The sequence below is a fragment of the Canis lupus genome, chromosome 11 (genome assembly GCF_003254725.2).
Source record: "Canis lupus dingo isolate Sandy chromosome 11, ASM325472v2, whole genome shotgun sequence".
NCBI classification, from domain to species: Eukaryota; Metazoa; Chordata; class Mammalia; order Carnivora; family Canidae; genus Canis; species Canis lupus.
The window spans coordinates 65,265,978-65,290,714 of NC_064253.1; the positions used below are offsets into that span (position 1 = coordinate 65,265,978).

At 39.3% G+C, this 24,737-nt stretch overlaps 1 protein-coding gene across 6 annotated transcripts in view; it reads right to left on the reverse strand.

The window, feature by feature from the left end:
- LPAR1 (lysophosphatidic acid receptor 1) overlaps positions 1-24,737 on the reverse strand; it is a 131,958-nt gene that overhangs the window by 58,929 nt on the left and 48,292 nt on the right. For 4 of the 6 annotated variants that reach the window (XM_025433398.3, XM_025433399.3, XM_025433401.3 and 1 more), the window contains exon 2: positions 17,921-18,080. In XM_025433398.3, coding sequence (XP_025289183.1) covers positions 17,921-17,965 — 45 coding nt within the window. In that variant the 5' untranslated portion in view covers positions 17,966-18,080. Of the gene's footprint in view, positions 1-16,539; positions 16,668-17,920; positions 18,081-18,258; positions 18,394-24,737 lie in introns of those variants that run through there. The other 2 variants (XM_025433400.3, XM_025433403.3) reach the window with 2 other exon arrangements.

Consider the following 24,737-nt stretch of genomic DNA (forward strand, 5'->3'; position numbering starts at 1 on the left):
AAAGGTTATTCTTCATAGTCAGTTTCATAGACATTCTCAAGTCTAAGCAAGGTGTCTTCTACTACAATTATCCCACAACAACACTTAGCACACTGTATAATAATTGCTCAATTAACACTTCCTATGAGAACAGAGAGTCTGACTTTCTTGTTTGTTGTTGTATAGCATCCAATGGTTAGATTAGATGCCCACTATATATTGGCTACATTAATAAATTAATTTCCAGAAATGTTTAGACTTTACAAGTTTCCTTTCTCCAAAGGATATACATACAATATACCAAAAAAATGTATTACCTATAAATGTAAAACTCTCTTCTTTCTTTTAGTCCCTATAGCCATTTACTTTCTCTGAGCAAGTAGATCTTTAAATCAAATACCAACCACATAGTTTTTCACAGCATTCCAACTTCCAAACATCAACTGCTACAAAGTTAAGAGATGGCATGTGCAGCTTCTTCACTTTTACCAACACAGAAAAACTAACCAGTCAAGGGTGAAAACATAAAAGGGTAAATGGTCTTTTGAAGCCACAATATACCAAAAGAAGAAAACTGATGGATATTCCCTGGTGGTATCCCATATATTGCATCAGCAAGTGGCAGGTGTCCAAGCCCTCTGCCATCTCTTATCTCTCAAAAACTTGAATAGTAAACACCATGCCACATTTAATGACCTAACTTACATGATTGTCTGAACTCCAGTTTTGTCATCTGTGAAATGAGAAAATTGAGCTAAATTGTACATAAGGGTAATCTCAATTAAAATTCTAAACTAAGAGAATTCTGGGTAAGGACGTTATACTTCATAAAAATTGCCAGCGCAATACTGAGACAGCACGAAATATGACCCGAATGAAAACAGTAAGGGTAGGATATGCCTGAGAAAAAGTCAGAGGGATGTCAGCTAGATTGAGTGTTAACAGGACTGAACTGAAAGAAGAATAAAATCTCCTCTCTTTTTTATCTGCTAAAAGCAGCAGGCCTGGAATATAAGTGAAGGAGACCCAGGCAGAGCTGCCAACTACCCTTTCCTCACTTCTTCAGGCCCCAAGGGCCTTAGGCAGAAACCCCAATCAAGCTCTGGGAGACTCTAACTCAACTCTGATGGACTATAACACATTCAGACAGTCTTGCCTATAAGGATACAGCAACAGAAAAAAAAAAAAAAAAAGATCGAATACAGTAAGACAAACACGCAACCTCAAAAGGAGAGGACCATTCCGAAGAACAAGAAAACACCTCCCCTTGAGCAGATTTATTGGGGGGGTGGGGGATAGAGGGGAATAAGGTAAAAAGAAAAAGATTAAATTATAGGATATTTCTGATTTGTATTTTCAAATGTACATTGTTAGGGTACTAGCAGTGAAAATAGAAAAAGCCATCATAAACAAACAAACAAAAATAGCCAGTAAAAGCTACATGGAGATTGTAATAGTTTCCTAACGCTACTGTAGCAAATTACTACACAGCTTAAACATAAGTTTATTAATTTTTTTTTTGTCCTGGAGGTGAGAAGTCCACAAGGGGTCTCTCACTGAGCTAAAATCAAGGTGTTAGCAGAGCTGTGTTCCTTTCCAAAGGTTCTAGGGTGAGTTTTTCTTGTGTTTTTCTAGAGACTGTCCACATTCCTTGGTTCTCGGGCCCCTTCCATCCTTAAAGCTGGCAATAGCCAATCAAGTCTTCTTCATATTGCATCATTCTAATACTGACTCTTCCTGCCTACTGCCTCCATTTCCACATTTAGGGACACTTGTGATTACACCTGAGCCCACCTGGATAACACAGGATAATCTCCTCACGTCAAAATCCTTAACTGACTCACACCTTACCCAGTAGAGCAGCATATTCATAGGTCCTAGAGGTTAAGTAATGAACATCTTTGAAAAACCACTCTTGTGCCCACCAAAGAGATAAAAATACAACTTCTGACTTAAACATAGCAATTTAAGCAATGAAATAAAGTGTAAAAATTCCAGAAAGTTGAAATGGCAAGTCTAAGACATATTGAAGAAATTCACTCAGCACTCAGAAGAGGTCAGAGATGAGAAAGATAAAAGGAAAGGATGCACAGAGATGGAAACATCTAGGAAACCAAGAAAGATTAGGACAAAGCTTCAGCAAGATAGCTTGAAACGTAAGTTACTGCTTAAGAAGAAGGATCTCAGATTACTGGCTTGCATTTATATAAATTACAAAACAGAGTTAATTAAAATTAAAATTTTACCTAAATTTTAGGTATATAGCTTGGTTAGATATTAATTTTACCTAAAATTTAGGCATATAGCTTGGTTAGATTTTGGAATCTCAAGGGTGAAGATAAAAATTCTTTACGTATTAAAAGAAACAAACAAACAAACAAACAAAAAGCAAACAAATGAAATATCTAGGAAAGAGAGACAACAACACAGGATATCACCAAGCCCCTGCTATAGAATTCCAAAGGACAGAACACAAGCAATCAAAATCTCCATTAAAGGGACGCCTGGGTGGCTCAGTGGTTGAGCATCTGCCTTCAGCTCAGGGTGTGATCCCGGGGTCCCAGGATCCAATCCCGCATCAGGCTCCTTGTATGGAGCCTGCTTCTCCCACTGCCTGTGTCTCTGCCTCTGTGTGTGTGTGTGTGTGTGTGTGTGTGTCTCATGAATAAATAAAATCTTTAAAACAAAACAATAGAGCAAAAACAGTGGCAACAAACATCAAAACCCCCAAAATACAGACATCTAAGTAACTGTTCATATGGTTCTAAAACTTAAAGCAAATATCAAAAATTATTGACAGTATACTTATAAAAATAACTCAATGGAATTAAAATCACCTTATCAACAAGATCTTGAAATGAGAAGTATGTAGTAAATGTTCATTTTCTCTTATTACTCAAGAATCAAGACATATTACTTCAGTTATAACAATACTTCTCAAAAATTTTAAAAACCACCTCATCGAATAATTATCATATTCATCATAAGAAATCTGGGGAAAACAAACATGTAATCAGACAAAACTCAACACTTTTTAGAAGTTTGTTATGCTTAAAATCCAAATCACTGTATTTTGAAATTTCTCTGTAATAAAAGAAGTTCCAGAATTCCGCACTGCCCGAGGAACAAAGATGTAAATAAAACAGGATTATTCCAAAAATATTGTCCTGGATGCTAAAAAGAGAGGTCCACACGCATGCCCTTTTCACATCCACCAATTACATCTCAGGATGATGGGGCAGAGGGAGGAGGCCTCTTGGCTGCTCTGCAGAGCAGATGTTCCCAATCTGCGAAGTTTACCTCACCCATCATGTGATCTCAGGAGAAGTCATAACAATTCCGCCAAACCTGAACTCTAAAGAGGCACATACGGTGTTCATCTTCACTATGCACTTCATTTATTTGTGCATTCACAATTTACGGAATGCCAGGTAGGGGAGGGCATCGCACTACACCACATCTCGGAGGGCTCCCAAAATGATACCCCTGGTGCCTGCTGCAGATCCTCTCACAGTCAACCTGCTGTGAGTTTTGATCTCCTGAAAGACAATAATATAATTCACTGGCCAGGTGGAAAAGAGAACACTTGGCAAAAGCTCACAGCCTGGTAATTAAAGCTTTGTGATTTAGTAACTAGATTTAAAAAAAAAAAAAAAAGTAAATGTGTATGCAGCTGACATTCTAAAAGAGAGATTTTACTCTCTGCTGGATAAAGGACCAGTAATATGATATAAATCAAGTGTAGTTATCCACTTCTGCTAAAGTCCAACAATGGAGTGAATGCGTCTTCCTGATTCTGGTGCTGGGGACAGCTAATTGGTCTTCAGGTAAGGCCCGTAACTGCTCGGGATGGTGATTTTCTTATTTGCGAGGTAAGGTATGAATGCTAAGGCCCCTGCAAATCAAGCTCCTCAACTTAAATAATCAGACCTTCTACACATTTCTTCCCCCTTCCCCCCCCCAAAAAAAAGAAAAGAAAAAAAAGAGCACAGAATTCAATGCCATAAGTCTCTATTGAGAAAAAAATAGTTCTCATCCCATTCAGAGCCTTAAATGAGAAACAAAAAAACTGAAATGATCTGCTGCTAGAACTAGTAAATGGGTCACAATGCTGATAGAAACTACAAATGTTTGAAAGTTAGTATTCTTTTTGTGGGGAGAGGGGAAGGGGCCTCCTTCCAGGGGCAGAGAGGGAGGGAGGAAGGGACAGAGAGTGAGAGAGAAAGAATCTTCAACAGGTTCCATGCTCAGAGCAGAACCTGACACAGAGCTCCATCTCCCGACCCTGAGATCATGACCTGAGCCAAAATCAAGAGACAGATGCTTAACCGACTGAGCCACCAACATGCCCCTAAAAGCTAAACATCTAACCATATGTGGAGAATAGGCAACTACAATATTTTCGGAAGTTCACCTGAAAAGGTACACAAGATGCTACTTCTTATACAGTAACAATGTATGTGAATAGGATGTAGACACATGTAAAGAGAAACTATGAAAAGCAAATTGCACACCCGTGAAAATACTTTGTAGCTGCTACAGCCCCTGGCAAGGAGCAGAGATAAACTGGGCAACGTTATACTTATCAAATTTCCAAAGAGAAAATTTTGAGTTGGTCCTAAGAGGAAGGAATGAAAAAAAAAAAAGTCACTAAAAGGATGAAGAGGTTATGAGAAAATGTAATCCTCAATGCATTCTTGAGTTAAAAGGGAACCCCAAGCCAATGCAATGGGCTGCCCTGGAGGCACACTGTTAGATTATGGAGACAGGGCATTAAATATTACTGGAAAGAAGAGGAGCTCTGAGCCTTGATGGGGGCTGTGGGCTAGAACTGAGAACAATCACTAAGCTAAAAGTCTTGAAGATCTCCTTATTAGTAAAAGAGGAGACCAAGAGAAAAAAAAAAAAATCTATCCAGTTGCCCTGGGGAAAACAAGGAAGTCTGTCTCAGCTGAGGCTCCAGGCTAGGAAACAGATAAAAGTCTCCCTTCAGAGTCATGACCCCAAGCCTATAAATCATATACAGTTGCAACCTGAAGTTCAACTACCTGTCAAGTGTGTGAAGCCACAGAAGGGGAATGACCACAAACCATGGTCCTGAGCATGTGATATCTGCATCCATTTCCTGCTCCACGTTGCCTAGCACTAAGGAGCAGCAGACCTTTCCAGAGAGCTGGACCTCTGTGCAGCCCCAACCAAACACAAACTCACCGCCTGAAAGAATAAGGGCACACCGAATACCGCAGGTGAGAACCAGCAGAACAGTCGGCAGCAGGAGCAGCCCCAGGGATATCAAAGATTACCAGAATGTGAGATTTAACATGCATACTTGACGTGAAGCCTCAAGGTAACTCTCTTTCCTTGATGCAAGCTTTCACTCCAGTGTCTCCGCTCTCCTCTTAAATGCTACTGATCTTCAGCACTGTACCTTCCATTTGTTTCCAAACCTCCCTAAAATTACTTGATATTACTGTTTTGTTTTTCAGAAACTTGAGAGGGAGAGAGAATATGTGTACCTGCAGGCAGGAGAGACAGAGGGAGAGAAAGAATCTCGAGCAGACTCGGTGCTGAGCATGGCATCAGATGCAGGGCTCGATCTCATGACCCCAAGATCATGACCTGAGCAGAAACCAAGGGGTGGACGCTTAACCAAATGAGCCAGGTAGGCACCCCCTACTCCTTTGGTTTTATATTTTCAAAGTTTATTTGGTTATCTTTGTTTGAAGGCAACATAATTATATTACAAGAACAAACAAGGAAATTAAGAACAAAAGAAATTGATAGCCAATTTTTTTTAGGAATATAAACAAGAGCTCCTGAATATATTACATATCCATAATATATTATACATTTATATATTTACATATTATAATTATATTGGAACACTTATGTAATCTACAAATATAATTTTATATAGTAAGACTAGGGTTTAATTCAGAATGCAAAGATGATCTAACACTTAAATATCTATTAATATAATTCACCACACAAACAAATTCAAGGAAAGAAAAAAGGCCAATGATCATCTCAACAGACATGAAAACTGTTTGGCAAATTGTAGTGTCCTTTCACGTTGATTTGGCAATCTAGATTTTGAAGAGAGCTTCTTTAACTTAATAAAAGATTGAACTAGCAAGTGTCATTGTTGATGGAAGTATTCCCTTTTAAAACAGAAATGAAACAAATTGCCAATTTTTTGGCATGCACTGGTGGTGATGGCCAAACAGTAAGAAAAACAAAAACACAAAAACAAAAAACAAAAAGAATTGGAAAAGAAAAAACGTATTGTTTTTCACAAATGAGATAATCAGTTACATAGAAAATACAAAGATGACTGTATGAATAGAGTTTAGCAAGTCTGCTCGATGAAATATCAAGTCACATGAATCAACTGTGTTCCTACAGAAATGCCAAAAAAAAAAATTTAGGTCATTATTTTAAGAACAATTCATTTACAAGAACAATATCTCTAATGTTCCTAAGTCTAAATAGTCAAAGCTTACAAGAAAACCCAGACAGAGAAAATATTTTAGGGGTAGAGAAAGATATTAAGATGCCAATATTCCCGATATTAATATATTAATTCATTGCAATAAAATAAAAAAGCCCAAAGGGTTCATCATAGCGTTTTGACAGGTTCCCTGAACATTGATATGGAGGTATAAATGAGTCAGAATAACTTGAAGAACAAAGAACCAGATGCCCTATAGAATGCCACATTTTATTTTAAAATCATAGTAGTTAAGACATTGTGATATTGTCACAGAAATACTTGAGTGGCCCAAAGGAATAGAGAGCCAGAAACATGATGCGAGACATGCTTTACCCAGCAACGGGGAAAATGGCTTAACTGTTCGTCTATATGAAAAAATAAATTATCTATGCCACATACACAGAAATCAACTTTAGGTAATATAAAGACATGTGAAAAATAAATCTCTAAAACTTTTAGAAGAAAATATAGCATATATTTATAACCCATAGATTTTTTTTTTCCAAACAAGGCCAAAACAATGACTAATTAGAAATTTGAGACTTTTGTGCTGCAGAGAACTTAGTGAAAAGAAAAGCTGAAGACTAGGAGAAGTTTTGGCAATGCACACATAAAAAGGCTTACAGCGAAACGCAAAAAACTTACTACAAGTCAAAAAAGGAAAAGCCAAACAATCCAACAGGCAAAGATAAGGATGGGTAATTCACAGAAGAGGAAACCTGAATGGCCAATAATCACATGAAAAGATAATTATCCTTAGAAGGAATCGGAGAGAGTTAAATATCAACTGCAGTCAGATACAACTTATCTCTACCAGGTTGGCAAAAATTAACACATCTGAAAACATCAAGAGTTTGTGAGGATGGTCATTTGGTGTTTGGTGGGAGGAGAATTGAGTACAGCTGCTTTGAAGAACAGTTTGGCCCAAACCACTAAAGTCAGACACGTCCATACATGGGATGGAGAGATTCTAACCCTAGAAAAACTCACACGTGTGCCCAAGGAGACACGAGCAAGACTTTTCATTGCTACTCTTCTACGACACTGAAATGTCAGAAGCAACATCATGATGATATTCACCAAGTAGAGAAAGGGAAAACTGCAACATAAACAGGAAGGCACAGCAGTTAGAAGGAACAAGGGAGAGCCTTCTGTGGGCTGATGGCTAAAGCAGTTTGTGCAGTGTGACACAGTACACCAATCTCCGGAATGTTAAAAACTTGCAGAAATACTAAATATTGTTTCTATATTCCCACGTATGTGTACATATCCACCAACACATGCAGGGACATGACAAATATCAACTTACAACCTGAGCCAAGAGGGAGGTGTCCAACATTGGCTAAGACTACAAGGGATGTCGGCTTTACCTGTAATTATTTGTTTCACTGATTAAAGGCCCAATGATTTTGAAATGATTACATCAAAATGGTCAAATTTTACAAAGCTGGGTAATAGATATTTCACTGTTTTATAACACTCTCTACACTTTTCTGTATGCTTGACATATTAACACACACACACACACACAGAGCTAATTGAGTCCAAGTCCCGGCCAATGGGTTGTGTTATCAATAAAAGAGGGAGTGGAAGGAGGGAGGGGGAAGGGTAGCAACAAACACTATTGCTAGACTTCACCAGGCCCAAGAAATGAATAAAGAATAAAATCTTTTTTTATGATAGTCACACAGAGAAAGAGAGAGAGGCAGAGACACAGGCAGAGGGAGAAGCAGGCCCCATGCACCGGGAGCCCAACGTGGGATTCGATCCCGGGTCTCCAGGATCGCGCCCTGGGCCAAAGGCAGGTGCCAAACCGCTGCGCCACCCAGGGATCCCAACAGGGATCTGGGGGACGCCTGCCTGGGTGGCTCAGTAGTTGGACATCTGCCTTGGGCTCAGGGCATGATCCTGGAGTCCTGGGATCAAGTCCCACATTGGGCTCCCTGCATGGAGCCTGCTTCTCCCTCTGCCTGTGTCTCTGCCTCTCTCTCTCTCTGTGTCTCTCATGAATAAATAAAAAAATAAAATCTTAAAAAAAACAACCCTGAAAAAAAAAAAAAAAAAAAAAAAAAAAACAACCCTGGGTATGGATGGACTGATACTTCATTTGCAATTTCCTATTTTCTGGGAGACAGGGAGGGTATGGAAGGTGCCATCATAGATAAGTAGCAGCCACTGAGCTTATGAGGCCTTAGAAGTGGTGAGATCTGAGTTCAAATGCCAATTATTTAACACTCCCCTCTCAAGGCCTTGGTTTCCTCATCTATAAAATGGAAACAAAAATGTCACCCACTTTTAAGGATGGAGTGCTTATTACTCAGTCTCTGTAACATCTGTTCTCTTGAAACTTTTAAATTCAATAACCCAGAGAGCTTGACCTTCATAAACCAACGAGCACCTTCCAAACACAAGTTTCTTGAACTCACAGATGAAAATAGGAAGTCATTCATCCATGAAAAAAATGAAAAATTCTTTTCCATTAGCCCCTTTTTTTGTAGTCTAACAGCAGAATGTTTCCATTCTTATCTTATTCCAATTAAATTTGTTTTTCTTCTTACAGTGATATGGGTGTGGATTGGTATCTCTTTCTTCTGATGCTTTATCTGTCCCTACACAAATTCCCTACTGCTTTAATTCAGTATAACTTTATAATAAATTGTGATGTCTGGAAGAACAGCTTTTCCTACCTTGTTCTTCTTTAAGATGAAATCATTTATTTTTGACCTTTCATTTTTTTATATAAGTGTTAGAACTAACTTGTGAGGTTCCCCCCCCAAAAAAAATTAGGATTTTTATTGTGATCACATTCAATCTAGAAAATGTGTTTGCAGGGAACTGACATCAAATCAATGGATCTTACAACACATTGACACGATGTCTATGTAAGTCTTCTCTAATATCTACTAAAGTTTGATAAATAATCTCAAAAAACTCTTACACCTATTTTATTATTATTCTTAGATGCTTGATACCTTTCATATACTTACACATTGCTCTTCTGGATAATTCTTTCATCTAACAGTCGTTTCTTTTTTATTACTGAGATATAATTGATAATATTAGTTTCAGGTGTTCAGTTTTTAAAACTAGAATTATTTACCTATTTAAGTCTTTGCTATTTTCCACTACCTACACTTACATACTTCCATTCTTACAAAAAGTTTGCTCTTCTGTGTCTAGTTTTGAGAAAGCAATAAAATGTGCAACCAAAAAGCAGTATTTAATACTTTATTTTTAATAATTTTAAGGAAAATATGCAAAAAATTTCTAAGAATAGATATTCCTGATACATCATCTGAAAAGCTCCAACTATCATCCTCTGTTTAGCTCCAACTATCATCCTCACAGATTCCCCATCATACCACCTTGTTTCTTCCACCTTTTTGTGTTCTGCTGTCACAGAATTGAATCCCCATCTGCAAGTGCAGTGCTGCCCTAGTTTTCCAAGCTAATCCCAAATGAGACAATGGGTTGATGAGCAGCTGAGTCTCCTCCACCTTCATGTGTCCCACAGAGGTAATAGGATCTTTGCTTGACCATGACTGCCGAATCCTGAGTTCCCACGGGTCACGCACATATAATCAAGAATGTCAGAGATAAGTCCAGAACACAAGCCACAGGGCTGGGATTCTTCTGGGTCCTCCCCTGCACTGTTTTTGCCAGATTTCTTTGGTCACCAGATCAAATACAATTAGGGTCATGCTAAATAGAGTTCCGGAGTGTGCAAAGCCCTTAAAGTTGGAGCTCAAAGCTGAATCCAGATGAATGGATCTTCTTCCAGGCCTCCACTAAGGCTCCCAAACCTCCCCATGCTGACTGGTAGGCATTCCAACTAAGTGCAAATATTCTGACATCAGGCAGCTATCTAGTTCAACCAAATCTCTATCCCTCTTCCTGCAAGACTGGAGGGTTCTTGCTCCCAAAGGGGGTCTGAATCTTTGAAAGTTACTTTATTGCGAACCCAGTCTTTCAAGATCTCATCTTCTTGATGACCCTTTCATTAACATCTTATCTAACGCTAAGAAACAGGCAACAGTCCACTATCACTTCTCTCCCAGCCTGTGCCTGCCTAGGAATGCCATTTACGAAATGGGATAAGTTTAACTGAGGGGCAGTTCTTAAGGGATGCCATGCAATTATGAAATAGCAGCATCATCACACACAGCAGATGAAGGGCAGATTTTTTTTTTTTTGAAGGGCAGATTTTTAAATGACGGTCTTCTTATATATAGCAAGGTATAGTTCTCAAAAGACAGAATTCTCCTGGACTCTGTGATTATGCTCTCTTCCCACTGGGAAACACACTGGGCACCACCCCACCATAGTGTTTATTCCAGAAAAGCTGCAATGAAGGTTCAAAGAAAAATAGCTGGAGAAGCTAGGCATAGAAAAAGGAAAACAGGCAAATGGCATGAAAATGTGAGGAAAAGGGAGAAAATCACATCCCCTCTGAAGGATAAATAAGTAGCTACATTAATTACTAAAGACTAAGCTAATTAGAAGGAAAATATTGGAAAGAAAAAGAAGCAAATGTGAAAGGTCTGATGTCTTTGTACAATTTTGTTTTATGAACAGAAAATCCAAAAGGTGTCCTCATGTAAGTGAGTGTGTAAAGAAGATGTACAAATCTACGATGGAATATTACTCAGCCATAAAAAAGGAATGAAATCTTGTTATTTGCAACAACTTGGACAGATGTAGAGGGTATGATGCTGAGGTCAGTCAGTCCAAGAAAGACAAATACTATATGATCTTGCTCATGTGTGGCATTCAAGAAACAAAACAAATGAGCAGAAGAAAAAGGAGAAAGAGACAAACCAAGAAATAGACTCTTAACCCTAGAGAACACACTGATGGTCACCAGAGAGGAGGCATGAAATAGGTGATGGGGACCAAGGAGGGCACTTGTCATGATGAGCACTGAGTCAAGTACCGAACTGCTGAATCACTGTTATCGTACACCTGAAACTAATATAACACCACATGCTAACTATAATGGAATTAAAATTAAAAACGTAATGAGTATGTTGTTAAACATTTCCCAACCACCACTGCCTGGACCCGTTCTAAATAAAATCACATGGCCTCGGGGCGCCTGGCTGGCTTAGTCAGTACAGCACGGGACTCTTGATCTCCAGGTTGTGAGTCTGAGCCCACACTGGATGTGGAGATCACTTAAAAAAAAAAAAAAATCTTTAAAAAAAAAATCACATGACCTCTTGTCATGTGAGCTAATTAACTCCCTTATCCCTCCTCCCTCATCTTTATCTTTCTTAAGTTAGTTTGGGGGGAAAAAATGTGCCCTCATATTCTGAAATAAAATATCCTCTCAAGATTTATCTGAGCATATAAACAAAGGGAGAACAGATGAATTTAAATTGCAATATGAGAACAAATTTTACCTCTAATAGAAACATGGTTCAAGATAGAGTAAGTCAGAAATCTCAGTGTTTATCTATGCATGCATTTATTCCTGGCAATACACTAGAGTTTTCCATAGACTGTTTATCTAACTTGGCTTTCCTCTGATGGATCTTCTGGCATCCTCCATAAGCACATCATATACACAGACCATATGCAGAGGTAACCACCTTCTCCCTGTAAAGAATGCTCAGAATAATGATGGCGGGAAAAGTAATAAACGTCACATATCTAACCGATAGAGTCCTTAACAGATATTTTGCCATTTAAGCAGATAAAGGACTTCACAGATATGTTGACCTTTAAACTTGGGAGTGCAGTGTATATTATGTGAATTCTAGAGATTGAAAGAAATAAAACTGAAAGAGATGACTATATTGAAACATGCCCTAGGTATGGGACTTGAAGCAAAATTCACTTACGATCTAAGCCCAGGAATTCTCTTTTCTCGATTCCATGTTAGATGAAGCCAGACCACATTGTGTCTTCACTGCGTGGCACTGGAAACGTACTTCATATTCCAACTATTCACACTTTGGTCTAAAAGCACTCTCCAGCTATCTGTGATCCTTCACTTTAGAGACTGACAATTTAATAATTACAATAATTCTTTTACTTTGGAGCCTTCCGTGTAGGTCTCATTTTTTTTTTTAATTCTTCAGTGATGAAATATTCTAGCTAATATGTCAATCTACCTCCCCCTTAAAGGGAGGAAATGGAACTGGCTTTTAATCCTTAAAAACTCATCGAATAGTCTTATAGAGAAGAGTAAACTGATCTGATCAATGTGTCTAAAGGAAAACATAACTGCAAAACGACTTTTTGGAAAATTGGGAAATCAAATATGGATGAGTATAAAATGATATTAAGGGATTGTTTTTAATTTTGTCAAGTGTGATCATAGTATTGTGGTTATTGAAGCAAGTTATTTTTAGAGATGCATATTGATGTACAAGGGTCGAGGTGAGGGGCCATGATGCCAAGCATTTGCTTTATAATGTTTCATCTCCCAAAATGGGAGGAAATGAAACAAGTAAGACGAAATACGAATACCTGTTGAATCTGGGTGATGGCTATACTGGGATTCATTACATTATTTCTTTTTATTTTTATTAATGTTTGAAAACTCATAAAAAGTTCTTTAAAAAACAAGTCTTTCAATCTCAAAATACACAACCCATTTAATACAGAATTCAACTCCTTTCATCCAACAGTATCCAGTCTCTAATATCAGAAATAAAACAACTAAAACACACATTTTGGAAATACGGTAGATTTAGTTAGAGGAATCTAATGGTAATGATGTTCAAAAATGCCTGTCTTCCAGCAGACAAATAGAGATCTACTTGTATTACGTCAGAGCAGTGGATAAGAACCAGAGGAGCAATCTGTTAAGACACTGAGTACTTACCTACCCCAATTCATATCTTTAATGAAAGCTACAGGAAATCACTTGGCGAGATCAAAATCTTTGTTTCCTGGGCTTAAAACCAAGATAGCCGCTTCACAAAAGACAGAATGAAACCTTGTCAAATACTGAGAGAACAGAGTCCTCTCTTGCTGGAATCCCAGGTGTGAGGCTCTGAATACCTTTGAAAGTCTCAACACCAGTCCTGCGTTTGAGAGAGGCCAAACCATTCATGCATGTAGTGAACTACTGACCCTTCCATTCAAAAGGAAAATGAAACTTGTAATCTACCGTCATTGGATGCAACATAATTCAAGAAATGCTAAACAGAGTCCTGGAAACAGAAAATTGGCCATGAAGAGTGGCGAGACTTTGATTTTTCTATCCCACCCTCCACCCCACCACTCTGTGCCCGTATCTGCGGGATACGAACACACAAATTTAACCTAATGGTGAACATGTTCCTGTCTGCAGACACATCCCTGAAGCTTCCCTTGGGCAAGGAACTTTCTATCCATGCCTGGATGAACAGGGCGGTAAATGAGCTGCATATGGTCGTCCTGCTGCTGCTTGTACAGTTTCACCTTGGTCTTCATCTAGCTTCGTGAGAACAAGGTGCTTTCTCAACATGAGAAAACAAAATCCACCCCACTGTCTGGTCAGGAGTAAAGCGGGGAATACAAACGTGTCCCACTTCAAAGCACAAGGCCTATCTTTCACTAACTAAGCAGCAACCCCAGCCAGGGTGACAATGGAAGCTTTCGTCCCTATTATTGTTTGAAACAATCGTAGGCTATTTGTTCATATTAATTAGCTTCTATCTAGTATTAGGCAGCCTTGATTAGAAAAGTGCTCTTTGTCACCAAATGAATAGAGGAAAGCAAAACCAAAAAGCTTTTTTTTTTTTAAGTTGTTGTTTTTGCCTTAGAAAAGGATGGTCAGGCTTCTCACACTCGAATGTGGGTTTATCTCTATGCAGGTCCCTGAATTCACTCTAAAAGAATGTGAGTGGACGTGCCAGAGCCAGGCTGAGGCTGATGGAGTGAACTGCTTAGTTCGCCTTGCCTGCGAGATGGTGGATTTAAACTATTTTTACCTTCTCTGAACCCGGAGAAACCTTGATAATAGGAGAGTAGACATCAATACAGTGTCGGAGGCAAGGCAAGGGCAAGTCAGCCTTGGGCTAAAATCTGACACCACAAATTACATGTGAAGAACTGACCTACAGATAATCAGGAGGCCCGTCACCGAGCAGAGATAGGGACCTAAGTGACCCAGGGGTCTGCACCTCTGCAGGAGAATCAGCTCCCTCTCCCTGGGGCCCAATGCCCTAGTTTACAGCTGACTCCTTCCTTCCAGGTGGGCTTGGGTTCCTCCCACAATCGGAGGCCACTGTTCCTCAGCGTATGTGAATAATGGGACTTGCCACCCTTGTTGAGATGGATTAATGAACTAGTTCAACAAAACGGCCCAAAGTCAGGTTTGGAACCCAGCCCCCAGACTCCAAAGCTACGCGGGCTTCACGATTAATGTTAAATTCCTCAACGTAGTTGGAAAGGCACTGCGAGAACCTTCTCCAACCTTGTAACCTAACCCATCTAACCTCCTCTACAACCTGAAGCATGCTGATAAATATCTAACAATGGGCCCTTTCGGAGTAAGGGACTGTGTTTGCCCAATTCCATGGTTAAATACTCCACCCTGGCTGACTGCAGGCTACAAACATGATGTCCACTGGCTCACACAATTCCTGGAAATTTAACAATCAGATCTTGTGGCCTGGCAGGGCTGGCTCTAGCGCGTCTCTGCTTACGACCCCAGCCCCCAGTGGACTACAGCTCTCCTGAATGAACATCCGAATGTTATGGTCTCGCTCTCCCCTTGGGACATTCAACATTCACACATGCTGTTTCTCTTCCCTTGCCAAAGGAAGGATACATCAGCTCCCAGCCTGGTGGTCTTCCTTCTAGCAGCCTTCTCGGATCCTCCAAGTCTTTTCCTGGGTGCCCCACTTGACTCCTAAGGTCCCCATATTACTGTCCTAACAGGTGTGACACAGCTCTCAAATTTTGTTTCCTCATCTGTATGTTTCCCACTACATTTCTAAACCCTGCAGGTCAAAAGCCTTCTTGATCTTATTTATCCTCAGGATGCTTGCTGAACAATGTACTGAGCAGTACATGCCAGATTTTGTTCTAAGTTTATACATATTATCTCATTTCATCCTTAAAATGATCCCATGGAGTTGGCTCTATCATTTTTATGTTCATCTGGCAGATGAGGAAACTGAGGCCCTGATGGGGTGGGTACCTTTCTCCCCAGGGCAGAGTAACTACAGAGCCCTTGTACATCCCGTCCAGTGTTTGACTTCTCTTCTTTCCATTGGCAATTCTCAATGAGAAAATTTTACTTACGTTTCAATTCTCCCTAATGAGAAAAATTAAATTATTAAGGAATAAGATGTCATCAGGTAGGGTTAAACTTTAGAGGGACTTTTTTTTTTTTAATTTCCCAAGACCCAATTTTTGGCCTCTTGGGGAAATCATCATTCCCACTGACAATGTATTTTCTAGACCTTTCACTATGTGCTTACATTAATGTGCCATATGTTCATCCCTAAAAACTTATGGTCTTGTTTTACAGTTTGAATGACATCCTCCTGAATTAGTCTGCATTTTACTTTTTCCTCTACCAGGTATCTTAGGGAGAGCTGTGTTGAGAAATGTATTTATCTTTTTTTTTTTTTACCTGCTGCATGGTACTTAAATGATATCAACATGCCTGAATTTACTGTCATTCCACTATTGCATATCCTGGCCTCCAACTAATGCTTCAGTGAATATCTTTATGCATGTCTCTTGGGGCTCATGTACAAGTGTTTTTCTAATGTAGTTACCGAGCTAGGAAGAGGGTGTATGCAAAGGGATATAATTTCAATAGATATTATCAAATTACCCTCCAGAGCGACTGTACCAATTTACCTTCCCACAGAGGATTTACAAGAGAACATACTTTCCCCAAGTGTTTATATTAAATACAATCTCTTTCTACCTTGGGCAGTGTTAAACATTTTAACTAAATGAGTCATTGAGAAATATTCCTCTTGCTTGCCAGCTGATAGTAGCTTATTTAAGAGGAAAGAAGCACACAGATAAAATGCTCCTACTGGAGATGCTGACAAATGTCAGCATTGTCAGGTGCTGAAATCCTTGCCCAGAAAACCTCTGCTAAGGCCTACCTCACTTCGCCAAAGGCTCAGAATGGCAGTCACATGGGGACAGCTGCAGAGGACTCTGACGTGGTGACCTCAGTAATGGGCACTAAATCTCATTACCCACTTAAGAAGTCTCTGCAGCACCAAAAACCCTGTTGAGGGGAATGGAAACCAAAGAGCCAAAATCAATGAAATACTGAAAAAGCAAGATCCATTTACCAGAAAGAGAAATACACATGATGGCGGTAACACTAAACTTTCTGGAAAATATCAAATGCTTTAAAATATTGGATAATAGGAGGACTTGATCTATATGATCAAATTCCAAGGTCTTTTTTAGAAGAGACAAAAAAGCATTTAGATATACATGAAGTAAAAACGCTCTGTTCTCCCTCCCGCTCTTTCTCCCCCTGCCTCACATACCCCTAACTTGAAATACATACAGCATCTAGTAGCCTGAAAATTGATACAGGACCAAAAAATGTGTGCAAAAACATTCTGCATCATCAATATTTAAATTTCAAACAATATGGCTCTTTTTCAAAGGTATACTTTTTTCTTGAACCTTGACTTAAAAATTATCATGAATGAGATGGGGGAGGTCACACTCTAAAAGGAGGGAGAGAAAATGAGGGAAGAGCAGATAGAAAGCTGTAATTTTTGTGCACCTACTATGTGCTCTGCATATTTCCTATCATCTACTCCATACAACCATCCCACGAAGTGTGGTGACATGAGGAGACACTGAAGCTGAGTGAGGTTAGCATGACTAAGGGCCATCCAACAATCAGGATGTGATTTCAGGCCTAATGACTGCAAAGGCTGTTACCACACCATCTGCTAAAACTGAAAGAATCCAGTTAATACTCTAATAGATCAGACTGTAAAATAATCTGAAGGCAACATTCTTGCCACGTAACTGCTCTTCACTGGACAGAAAAAGCAACTTATGACTATTGTTCACAAGTTTCTGGAGTTGCATCTTCTGTTCAAAGCTCCTAAAACAGGTCCAGGCAAAATAGTAATTATAGGAAGCAGACAATGAGACTACATTCAGAAAACGTGTAAGATTAGATCTGTTCTGAGATATTTCATTAAAACCCTAAAAAAGCCAAGAGAGGGAAAGCACAGGATTTACTTTTGTCTTGACTGGTAGTAACAGCCAGACATTCTAAGCACTGAAAACCAAGACCCCTATGCACAGAGGCTGCTCCACTATCATTACTTTCTCATTGTTCCAGCTGCTTCTTGAACTAAATAAATAGCACCTGCCTCACAAAAGCACTGTTATCCAAACGCCCACCAAATGATAACTACAAGTTTACATATGCACCTTCTGAAACTCAATGTAAATATCTGACAAAACTAAGATTACCCCAAACTTATACCAGGTTGAATCACTTACCTGGGGTTGTGAATTTACAGGGGTGGAAGTGGGGGCAGCAACCATGGCAGCTCTGTAGTTGTGGGCAGTGACCAGGCCCCAGCACAACAGCGCCAGACACAGGAGTCAAGTTACGTTAGCTATTGATCAGATCACGGTCATGCTAGGAGGAACTGTGTACCTGGAAAAGGATGAGAAAATACACATTTAGCCTGAAAGGACTAGTGTATGAGAGTGAAGTACCACTGGCCAAAGAAAGCAAAAATCGCTGTACAACATATCAACTAGAAGTTTAAAGAAAAGAAGAACCCAGAAGGGAGCATCTCGCATTTCTGAGCCAGGATTCCCGTACCACTCACCCAAATCATGTTAGGTTGATGTATTTTCAGAAGTCTGAATCCAGTTATTCTTGCTAAGTTAGGTGTTTTGAGGAGGCATTTTCAAACTGTAAGGTTGGGGACAGTGGGCCCAGGGGAGACCCCATTCTATCATTCAACAATAAATGAATTAAATGACCCACAATCGATAACTGCCAGTTTAAATCCAAAGGGCAAAGAGAATAATACCAAAACATCAAGTGTCTTAAAGATCAGCCAGTTCAAGCGTATCCAGTTGCAGATGGATAACTAAGGTGTGGAGAAGAGAAGAAACTATAGTCACACATTTTGTTAATGACAGAACCAGAAGGAGAGCCACAGTCAATTCCCAGTCTAGTATGGAACACAAGAAAGTGAGAATGTTCCATGTTTACATTTCTTCAGGAAACTTAGTCACCACAAAGATTAAAGAAAGGCAAGGCAACCCATAGTTAGAGGAGTCAGTTACAAGAATGAATCAAGTACTCCAACGGGTGTGGGGCAGAAGGAGGGTAGTTTCATTAGCCAGTCTTGCCTATGAGTGGGGAAGAGTGCGCTTCTACAGTCTTTTTCACATCCTCGGAGAGAGGATGCTGGATAGGCACAAAATATAAACGCATCTTCTGTTACTAACATGTTCATTAAGAAAATTCGAAAAGATGAATTCTCTGCAGTAAAGTGTGGCCCAACTTCTGTCCAAAGACTGATGTGATTGTTTCCACACATTTGATCCACAGGGAAATTTTTTCATTTTAAGAATTTATGAAAATTCTTCCCTTTTAAGAAAGTTCTCATTTTTAGGTTGTTTTCAGACCACCTAATAATATCCTTTCATTTATTCAAAAGATATTTATTGAACATCTACAGTGAACCCAGGAGCATAATGGATAAAACTGGGCCAGCCCCTGACCTCAGGAAGCTTTTGTCTGGAAATATAATTTCAAGTTTCACCAGCAATGCAAGATGATATCTGAACACTTTTTAACTACTGGAAAAAAAATACTTTTCATTATAGTAGCAATAAAGATTTAAGTCTTGAGCTGGACATTTTATCCAAGCCTTCTGAGCCCCGAATCCTCTGGCACTACTCTGCACTGGCTGGATGATGCCAGGCAAATCACAAAACCTCACAACTGTTTCCTAAGAAATAATCTAGGTTTAGCAGCCACTTCTATGAACTTAAAGTTTTGATTTTTATCCTGTTTTTGCATATTCTCCTTCATACTATAGTTTCAATCACTTTAAGTTTTGTTTAGAATGATGGCTTCTTCTTACCTTCTTCCTTCCTACCTTCTTCCCTCTGTTAGAGTGATTCTAGTTATTAACAGCTAAGGAGTAAAGCTGTCAAACTATTTTGGCATAACATTCAACACTAAATTCCTTAGGTGCCCTGATGTTCTCATTAATCCTCACTTTGGGGAGGGGAGGGAAGATTGGTTGTTTATCAATACCACAAATTTAAGTGAACAGCCTGGGAGAAAGGTATATTCATATGGGAGTGCCTTTTTGCCTGAATGCCAAGCCTACACTGAGAAAATTATAAGATCCTCTTGCTGTACTGCTTTATACTGAATGTATTCCTAGCATCATTTTGTGCCCGCCCCTTTTTTATTTTTCCTTTTTCCTTCTCATGTATTTATAATTCACACTGTCTTACTCTATCATATGTAGGGTGGACAGATGAATATGTAAATAGCATGATAACCAAAAAACAAAACAAGCAGGCAAGTGAGATTCTATTCTTAGACTCACACTATGTGCTAGGATCCAATAACTAAGCTAAGTCATTAGGCAATATAACCTTAAAAGATTTTCAATATTCAGAGGACACAGAATTGCCTGAAAGGTGAATAGAGAGCAGCTAGCCTGTGAAGTAGATGTGACAAATATTCCAGATGGTATCACTGCTAACAAGCAAAGGGGGACGCTAGGAGACTGGGATTTAATAAAAGCCTACGAGATGCTGAGCAACTCATTTTGCATACAGTTTGAGGTGGATACTGTTAATTCATTTCATGGACAAAAGCCCTGAGGCTTTAAAAATTTGTGGAGCGTACACAACCAAAGACACACAGCCCAAAAATTAGGGCGCTGACACCTGAACCAGGCCCCACTCCAAGGCTGTGCTCTTTCCACAGACTAGCCCCCTATGTGAACACAAACTAAGGATAGAAAATGCTTAGGGTTTGAGAAAAAATTTCAGATCGTCCCGAAAAGAAAGCAGGATGGCAGTCAGAGGTCCTGCAGGATAACTAATTTCCTCAAACTCTGAAACAAGAGAATCCTGTGCTGCTGCTCTCATCTGTAGAAAACTGTTATGTGTTCCCAGTTTTGATTTATGTCACACATCCTTGAGACACATAAGTGATAGCCCAGATTGTTAGTTTCCTATCTTCAAGAAGCAAGCAAGAAAATAAGGCAGGAAATAAACTGCCTTCTCCTAAAGCATTTCAGACTTACCTAATTAGGAGGCCTTTGTTGAATCTATTCTTACATTACAGGAGCCCTTTATGAAACGGCATATGGTTTCTTAACTCTAAAAATACAAGGGCTAAGCAATACTACCACAAAGGGTATAAATCAGCTCTCTTGTGGGAGTGAAGTCCTAAAATTACATTTATAAAACCAATTACATACATAAGTACATATGTACTTCCCAGCGTCTTTAACAAACTGCACAGATCATGGGGGAAGTAAACAAGATGACATCCTAAATATTGCCATTCAGTCCCTAACCAAGTAAGCCAGCTCACTGTGACATACCAGTCCCCTGCTTTCCCAGAGCCTCGTAATGTCAACCACAGGACTGCACCACATTTCTAAAGAAATGCATCCCTCTTCAAACTCTTCCAAGTATCTGGATGCCTGTCCCATAGTTCTTCCAACCCGCCATCAATCCAGCTCTCCGTTTCCTTCGCTTGAGCTGGAAGACTGTGCTCCAGCTACAGGAGCCACGGGTCAGCTGACCCCGCTGACCCCAGCCACCCTTGGGTCATTACTGTTGCCCCTCCTCTCTCTCTGTACTTCTCTTCATTCTCCATTGTAGGCATCTCTTCTGATCTGTACATTCTTCCCCAAACCACAAACCACCTCTCATGCCCCGCACTTGCAAAAGATCAGCCATCACTTATTTATTTACTGGCCCATTCATCTATTCCTCCATAGTCATTGGGTATGAATTAATTCATTATTCCCCCTACAATTCAAAACAGATGTACAAAATACAATCCACAAGTAAGAAAGCCACATAGACTCATTCCTCTGTGCCAGATTACTAGAGAAATAACCAATTGAATATAAGAATAAGAAATACCCTGAATCAGCCCTAGAGCCACAGATGGAATCCAGCTATTTCTAGTATACTTTTCTGAAAATTCAAACAAGAATCGATAAGGGAAAGATTGATAGAAGGACTAAGGTACAACATCCCCTTCATGTGAAACTGCACTACATGGGCAGAAAATAAGCAAATGAGACCCTAATAGATTCCTGATAATACTCCTAGTTCAAAGGCATGAGGGGTGGACAATGAAGCCAAGAAGCACTGGAGTATAGTTAAAATACACTCACTCCTTAAAAGGGCTTCCTGGCTTCAACTAAGTAAGTCATTTCTGTCTGTATTTACTTCTGATTTACATGTGGCCGTGATGACTGCCCCAGAAAACATGTGGGGGAAAACTCTACCAGCTGGCTTCTGACATGGGCAACCTTGCCAAGTGACAATGACCTTACTAATTACTGAGGACCACACCAAATACCTAAAAGAAAGTCTCTGGTTTTGAGGCAAACTCCCCTTCATTTACTTCTCCAGCTGATGCTGGCTCCTTCCCTAGGTCGCAAACAAAGATGAATTTCTAATTGGCAAATTAGTCTACTATTAATATAACCATTTTCCTCTATCTGGACTTGAATCAAACAGTGACTCATTTTCAGTCTCTTGAAAGAACACAGGGCAATACTCGATACTGAATATGCATAGACTTCCCTCTCCACGGATAACAGAGAAAAATCCAAATCCACCAGGCAAATGAGAAATATTATAGCTCAAGAGAAGATTCTAGGATCAAAGCAAATATTTACATAAGAAATAGGTGTATTACATTAAAAAAAAAACTTTAAAAATTATGAGGTCAGAATGAGTCTGCATTAACCAAAAAAAAAAAAAACAGAATCTGAATTATGAACTTGAATGTAGTCGATAAAGCAGAAAACATAATAAAAAATAAAGCAAAAGATAGTTATCATAGGGGATCCCTGGGTGGCGCAGCGGTTTAGCGCCTGCCTTTGGCCCAGGGTGCGATCCTGGAGACCCGGGATCGAATCCCACATCGGGCTCCCGGTGCATGGAGCCTGCTTCTCCCTCCGCCTATGTCTCTGCCTCTCTCTCTCTGTGACTATCATAAATAAATAAAAATTTTTAAAAAAATTAAAAAAAAGATTGTTATCATAAAACAGTAGGAAAACTACAGCTTGGTGGGGGAGGGGCTTACATAGGTAAAGATTTCAAAGCTGCATCCCCAAAATATAACAGATGAATGAACAGTACTAAAGGGGGAAAGAAGTCATCAATGCTAAAATGAGGAAAGAATAAATGTATCCTCAAAGCTTTAGAAAAGTATCACATATAGAGCCTTTTCAATGAAGTGAGAAAAAATTCAGACCTGAAATCTGTGTATCCTTCTGCAGAGCTCTACAGTCTGGCAGAAACCAAGTAGAAAAAAAAAAAAAAAAAAAAAAAAACCTCTGAACCTCAAACCTGGAGGAACAAGAAGATGTGATATAGGAAAATCAGAGCTATGGCTTATTTCTTGTTTCTTAGTATTTATTCCCCCTACCAGTGCTGAACAGCATCTGAAGCCAGCCTGTATCATCTAAGGACTAAGAGGCTTCTCTTGAATCTAAGCAGATGAAAGCACTTAACCAATAATGACACCAGAAAGATAACACTGCATCCCTTGAAACAGAAACAAAATACTTTGCAATGCTAATTCAAATGTCAAGTGAAAAAACTTGCCCCAAATGTAGAGGAAAGAAAAAAAGGAAAACAGAACAGTAAGGAGAAAGGTAAGGCCTAGTCCAGGAGATCCAATGGTTCAAGAAAAGCAATTCCAGAAAGAAAGAATAAAGGAAATAGGGGATAGGGGGTCCATTTCCTAAAATGGAAAAGTCATAAATTTGTTGGCTATTAGAGTCCACTGGGTGCCTACCTGCCCACATCAAGCACATCATCATGAAAATTTTTTAAATGGTAGGCATGGACAAAAAATTCCGTAACCAATCAGAAATTGGGGGCAGTTGGGGGGGGTGTGTGCGCATAAATAAAGAATTCATGATCAGAAAGTCTTTGGACTTCTCAACAAAAACCAGGAAGCCAGAAGATAATGAGGCAATAAAGCAAGTGATTTATAACCTATAATTCTATTGGAGGATGTTCTTCAGCAAAACAGGGAGGAAAGTAAGAAAAAAGGCATATAATACAGGAATAGTTCAAAACAGGAGAAAAACACAAGGAATTTCTGGCATAATTAGAAAAGAGATCCCTAGATGATGGGTAATGGGACTCAAAAAGTAGCCTTGATAGAATAATTCTGCATCTGGATCCATACATGGAGAGCAGACTTTTAGAACTGACAAGAGTTTGGGTTTGAGTGAGTACACAGAAAACAAACATTAAAAAAATGATTAAAATTTCCTTTTTAAAGAATCTGCAGAAGAGCAAAAGGAGTCATGGAATTTTCGATAACTCCACTATTAACCACATTAACAAGGTCATGATGGCATGAACACTGAATAACAAATGGCCTAATCGAAATCATGACCTAACCATATAAGGATGAAGAGATACAGGATGGGAGTGTGTGTGTGGCGCATCTTTCCCCTTGGACATCTAGAAATATTTCAAACTGATATATCAAAAAGTATGAGTAAAGATCTCAAAGAGGCAATGAAAATACTGAACAAAGCAACTAAAACAACTGAAAATCTTGGCCATGGTGAGGGTAAAACGGTAGGGAGAGAAGAGCTCCTTTTCTTAAGAGAGCCACATACAGCTACTTGACACTATTTTTTTTTTAACTTACTTACTTACTTATTTATTTATGAGAGAGTAAGTGAGGGGCTGAAGGAGAGGGAGAAGCAGACTCCCCACTCAGCAGGGAGCCTAACTTGGGACCCCAGGATCATGACCCGTGTCGAAGGCAAGATACTTACCCAACTGAGCCACCCAAGTGCCCCTACTTGACACTTTAAATTACAAACATGTATAACTTAAAAAAATAAAAGCAAAAAAGAAAAAGAAAGAAAAAATAGTATCACCACTGATATAAAAATTTTAAACTACAGCAGGCAGGAGTGCCACTACAGAAAACCAAGTTGATGCCATGGAAGATGAGCTTGAGCAAATCCACACATACTTATACTAATGGAATTTACTAGACTGACTAGACATTATGGGTACAGAGCACAGAAAGTAGAGAGTCAGT